The sequence below is a fragment of the Anneissia japonica genome, unplaced genomic scaffold (genome assembly GCF_011630105.1).
Source record: "Anneissia japonica isolate Jap-2015-1 unplaced genomic scaffold, ASM1163010v1 scaffold288094_len592898_cov174, whole genome shotgun sequence".
NCBI classification, from domain to species: domain Eukaryota; kingdom Metazoa; phylum Echinodermata; class Crinoidea; order Comatulida; family Comatulidae; genus Anneissia; species Anneissia japonica.
In genome coordinates, this window is record NW_022737020.1 from 498,430 (window position 1) to 504,661 (window position 6,232).

The following is a 6,232-nucleotide window of genomic DNA, read 5'->3' on the forward strand; positions in this document are numbered from 1 at the left end:
AGATGTGTATAAGAGAAAGGGATTCTAGGCAACCCCTGCCCCACTTGGTCAAATTTTGCAAACCCACCCCCATTCAATGGCGATCCTGGATAAAGCCCTGGTTTTCAGTGTGTAAAGCATGCACCTTGCAGTATTTTGCATATATTTCACAGCAGTAAGTAACATATTAGTTAGATCTATTTATGTAAATAGCGAAGTCCAATATTCTTCAAAAACTTGAGCGTTTTTATAAGAGATTTCCTACCATTGTTTTCGGTTCTGATTAACAGAATGTTACGTGAAAAAGAGAGCAGAAAAAAAGAATAATTGGAATTAGGCTGTTGAATGACGTAATAAAATTATGTCACGTAAATGGGATGACATAAAAAATATATGAAGCTCAGCGCATTAACAAAGACAGTGATGAACTCTGGCCTATTAGACAAGTTTACTAAAGAAAATCAACAACATAGGACTACATGTACAGTAGTTTAAATACGTATCGCATTGACTGATGATGAATCACCAACAACACGAAAAGGGAAACCAGTTATTGGCGGACATAGTATTAGGCCTAAGAACACAACCTTCAACATACGTTTGGACAAGTGTGGACGCATAAATAAATTGTTATGAACGGACATAGGTAATCAATAAATGGACATAAACTTTAACGGATCAAACATCAACTGTATGAACGGACATTAAATACGTCTAATCAGCAGACATGTGTGAACGGAGTGTATAAATACCTGTACGTTATTTTTATTGGTGGGACAGACAATAGGCCTAACTTTTATGAACAGACAATTTGAAGAACTCGCGCACAGAACTAAATTTCCATTAATACTTAACAGTAATGAAAAAATAGTAGGTCTTCAATATGAATGCGCGAATGCCAAACATCTGCTGTGCGTTTAAGCGCTCGGTTTACTACTGATCCAGCGTATTGAATTTATGTCACGCATTGATAATTTAATTTAACCATGATTTAACAGCGAAAAAAAGTCGTTGGATTTCGAGGGGTTTTGCGCTGCTTTTGACACAAACAATGACAACGTAGACACTAACTTACGGCCGAACACTAGACAGGTCCTTTACTTTTTTGTTTATCCAATCCCTAAAATCTTAATGTGGCAACGCTATACATAAATTATATTTATGTATTATATTTACATAATATACAATTGCTCATATTTACTTTCTTAATTCTCTAAATGCAAAAGAGTGAATTTCACAACTGTATTATTTCTCGAGTGAATATTCGGACTGCGGTGAATTCTATTTTTTAAATAGTGGAAAATTATGATTTTTGATTACTGTAGACACACTTTCAGTCTTTATTCACTTTTTTGCAATCGGAGAGAACGTTGACTTTACGAAGTAAATGTCTCGAACGTTGACTGATAAAAACGATTTTCAGGAGTGCAAACAATCTCTGTAAATTGGATATACTTTGGGTGTAACATTAATAAATTATCATAATATTTTTTTAGCAAAAAAGTGCACAAGGAAAGTGCATATTTTGCGTAAGTCACGACTGGCCTATAGACCTAATGCTTAGTATTGTGAAGGCGACTTTTCTTTGCTTATAGCTTCTATTTTATAGCACCCTCAGTACAAATTGTATCATTAAGTTTGTGTTTTTATAGGCTTAATGTACAGAATTATCCTGATAAACGACATTAAAAGTGGCTAACGCACTTTTATTAAAAACACAACTTAATATAACATATAATCTATTGTTTTTATATTTAAGTTGTTAAATCAACAGGAATTTACTAAACGTGATGCGGGGATTTGGTGGCGAGCGATGAATAACTTCTTTTTGTAATTTAGGATATGTAGTTAATTGGGTGAAAACTATCCTCGGGTCTAATAATTTCTTGAAATTTGATAGACCTTAATATCCGGCGAAAGCTAGGAAAATTAGCGTTTCTAGAAATGTATTTATAAAAAACTTATTATTATCCTGAAAAAAAAAAGATTTTGAGAAGGACAGATAAGAATTAAGAATAATTCAGAATTCAGGATTATTCTAGTCATGGGTTGTCAACACATGTTAAGTCAATATCAGGTGCCGTAGCCTATTGCTGTTGCATGTTGTACTGTAAACTAGTAGGCCTAGTATATTTCTGAAAATTAGAATAAAGAATCTAATGAAGAAGTTTCAAAAATTACTCTAAAAAACGGTATACGTAGGCCTACTCAAGCCAAGTTTGATAGGCCTACAATCAAGTTCGGGATATTGCGTTTTAAATATTTAGGACTCTCTTGAACGCTGTATAGTACCTATGACCCACTGTTCAAATAAAAAATGAGTTTTAGATAAGCCTAGATCTGAAAAATCAAACTAGAGTGCGCTCTATCATTTATAGTTTTAGGGCTATTAATTATAGGCCTACTAATGACATAAGCTCTGTCAAATGGTGGATATAATGATGTTATCTTATGACGATAACTATGGTGATATACGGTACATCGTACAGTAAGATAAGTAAAATAAATAAGACATTCATAGCTTACTGGTTAAGATCCCAGCCGTTAGTTATCAAATGACAGTATATAAGGAGTTTGAAAGCACTTATTTAAGAATAGGCCTTTTAATACATCGACCCATTTTTATAGCGCTTAACCCGGCTCGTCAATGTTTATCTATACGATAATATTATAGGGCCTATTAACAGGGGTAGACCCATTTTGCGACTGGGTCTGTTAATTAGTTCTGCGCTAACGTTGTCCTTCGATCCTTATGCCTTTACATAACATAACATAAAAATAAGGGTTGATTCTCAGTGGATAAATGAAAGATTCATAATATTCCAGGTAGTTTTGTGACGAATGACGTCAGACAATACATAAAGCATAAAAAATGTCATCAGCATACGACAATATGTATTATTATTATATAGTATTCGAGGTGGTTGCCGTTAGACCCTTGCTCTCAAGTATTTAAAGGCACTAGGCGATACTATTTCTATATCAAAACCAGGTGATCAAGGTCCATTTACGGAACACACCAGATACAAAATACGTCATTAGTAAGCCTGAATAATAACCTTGAGACGCCTTTGATATTGTTTCAATCATTAATACTTGGGCCCCTATATCAATAATAAGGCCTAAGGTGGCTTATGTAACTTAAGTTTGTCTCCTTACTTACCGTGTATTATGTTATCTTCCCGTGTGACACTCTATTTGTAGGTACCAAATAGAATATATTTATCAAAAACATTATTGAATTAAGCAAACATTTACTTTGCAAACATATCAAATGGTTTAAACTGTTAAATAAGGTACTGCACCATAAACACTCCTAATCTTAGACATTAAATAATTATACCTACCAATAGACCTATTTGAAACAATTACCACAACTAGCTGGGGGTGTTTTCCTAGTTGTGTAGTCCCAGTTCGCATGTTGGGTTTAGTGTTTGCTAACAGGCCTATATAATATATATACAACATTTCTAATGATATATATGGCCTAAATTATAAAGAAGAGGAATATGGGAGTGTGAAAATTTGTCCCAACCGGCATTTAAACTATATTATGCAAACTCCATAACCAACAGGGCCACTATGCTATCATTTGTTGAAAATCCTAGGCCCTATATCAATAGTTCAAAATTTATATATTATAATTATGCATTGCTGTAATACGGTTTAGAGTTTAATTTCTGTTATATCATGATTTATATATACATATATATATACAAATATATATGTATATATAGGCCTATATAAGGCCTATATATACCGTATATATAATCATATATATATATTAATTATCTATGCATTTAACAACATATATTCGCTGTAGTTTCTGTCAGCATTAGTGTATAATCCTACCTGGTATGCTCATATGTATTTACGCATGATAAGTGTGGGTAGCTTTTAGCTACTCATACGAAACAAGTTTGTAGCTAATGAATGCAGATGGAATCGTTTTAATTTTGTGCACATTGTTTTATTTGATTCTGCTCCCAGCCGGTAGAGCCCTCTCATCCTGGTGATTTGCACCAAATTTCTTTTGATTATGTATATGTATATACATATATACAAACACACACACACACACACACATATATATATATATATATATATATATGTGTGTGTGTGTTGTGAATAATAAATTATGAACATTCTAATTGGTACTCACTTGTAAGATTGGCAACTATGTATGTGTTACCACTCCCAGCAGGAGCGCTGTAAAACCGATAGTCTAATAATTTCAAAGAATCACTCTCGAGATCTAGTAATTTGACTACAGTAAAGGACAAAGTTTTGCTTATATATGCGGAAAGGACGCGATCACAGGACTGAGTCATGATGTTCTGGCAAATGCGGATGGTTAGATTAAGCCAAATTTGGAGAAGAGGAAAACGTATTATAACAACCCAAGGTGGGAAATGTGTGCGCAGTTGCACATGAAGCGCAACAAGTGAGATAATAATCGTGACGGTGAGCGTTTGGAATTATAAGTAACAAGAAGAAACTGGACGATTTTATGTTAGGTTGACGCGATTGTGTGACCGTACCTATGGATATTTGTACGAGTATATTTTCTTACGCACCTGTGTTACGTTGGTTGACGATAGCGTTGGTTCGCCTGCGTTAGACTGTTTCGGATTTTTATTTTATCATGGTTAATAACTTAGTTGACCTACTGCAATAATTTTTGCTATTTTGTTTACAACGCATAGAGACCATGCATTATGTCCTCTACTTTTACCATTATCAAGAGTGTTAAGCACAGGCGAACTCTCGGATTATCTAGTTTAAACGATATTGTTTGATTATATTGTTAATGCATCGAATGTGAGATGGCATAGTCAACTTTCGTGTCAAAGCAACCTGCTGTTAGAATGATTTTGGCTGATATGCACTGATGTGTTTAGTGCAACCAAACTTTTGCCAGGCATAAGCGGTATTATCATTGTCGCTCTCATCATTATCTTTTCCGGTTATTCTCAGCGTCATCACATAATCATCACCGTCATCTCCACCATAATCATTGGCAGCCTCGTCGTCATCATCATCATCATCACTAAAATCATCATCACCGTTAATATCATCATCGTAATCATCATCATCATCTTCGTATCATCATCATCATCATCATCGTCATCATCACCACCATTATGATAGTCCACATGTTACTAATGAAGGACATGGGCAGGTTATCAGGCCCGTAAACAGGATGAATTGAGAATGAAGTATTCCACGAGGACCTTCGGTCCAGGAGGAAATTAGACTGATAGAGTCCATAAAGAAAGTTCTAGGGGAAGGGCCCTGGATTTAAAGTACTGATTTCATAAACGGGAAATCTAATGCACGGGTTGGGGGTGGTTTCATCATCATCGTCATTGTCGTCGTCGTCATCATCATCATCATAATAATCAGCAACAACAACAATAACAACAACTATTATTATTATTATTATTATTACAAATACTACTGCTACTACGTATTATTATTATTATTATATTATTATTATTATTATTGATTGATTGACAATTGATACAATAGTGGAGGCGAGACTTCAACTATCATCACGCTTTAGGCCTATTCCCTCTTCAAATACCAAAACTAGTCCTGTAATCTATTGATCCGTAAATATTGTTGCGCAAGTGATTTTTTAAACAAAAAAATCAAGAAAAAAAATGATCTAGCGGAGTAAACAGTAATAATGTGCTTATAGAAATATAAGGAGCTATAGGCTTACTGAATGTACATTACTGTATGTTCAATTGTATACAACACATAGCAATGGCAGCGCTCCTTAACTTTTATCTAAAGTAAATTTATTCGGAAGTCGTTATAACGGTCTCACGATTTCAATTATGTTTAATGTGTTTTAGGTGTTAAAATACACATGAATTTTATGATTTACCTTTGGCCGATTTGGCGCGTCTAGCGAATTCAAATTTTCATAAATCGCGTCTTCAGAGCATTCCGTTGTCATTTCTATAGTTAAAGGTATTTCCAAACTGACTGTAATACACCTTAACAAACGAAATAGAAACTTAACAACAAAATCAATTTATTAATATTTCACTTATCTGGGCTTATATCAGACTAACCAATCACAAAGCGTTGCGATCAGTGGGCTGAGTTTACCTTTTGGTTAAGGGAAGCATACTCAACATGCATGGAGGACAGAGTCCGGCATGGCTATCGCACTGGGCCATCAGTTGAAACAGTCGGCCTGTCTATAAATACTCTATTATTATACAAACATTACATCTTC

General features: G+C 34.4%; 1 protein-coding gene across 1 annotated transcript in view; it reads right to left on the bottom strand.

Moving 5' to 3' along the window:
• LOC117117058 (sodium-driven chloride bicarbonate exchanger-like) overlaps positions 1-6,019 on the bottom strand; it is a 22,850-nt gene extending 16,831 nt beyond the window's left edge. The window contains exon 1 of the mRNA XM_033261241.1: positions 5,876-6,019. Coding sequence (XP_033117132.1) covers positions 5,876-5,947 — 72 coding nt within the window. The 5' untranslated portion in view covers positions 5,948-6,019. The remainder of the gene's footprint in view (positions 1-5,875) is intronic.
• Between the last annotated feature and the right edge of the window lie 213 nt (positions 6,020-6,232).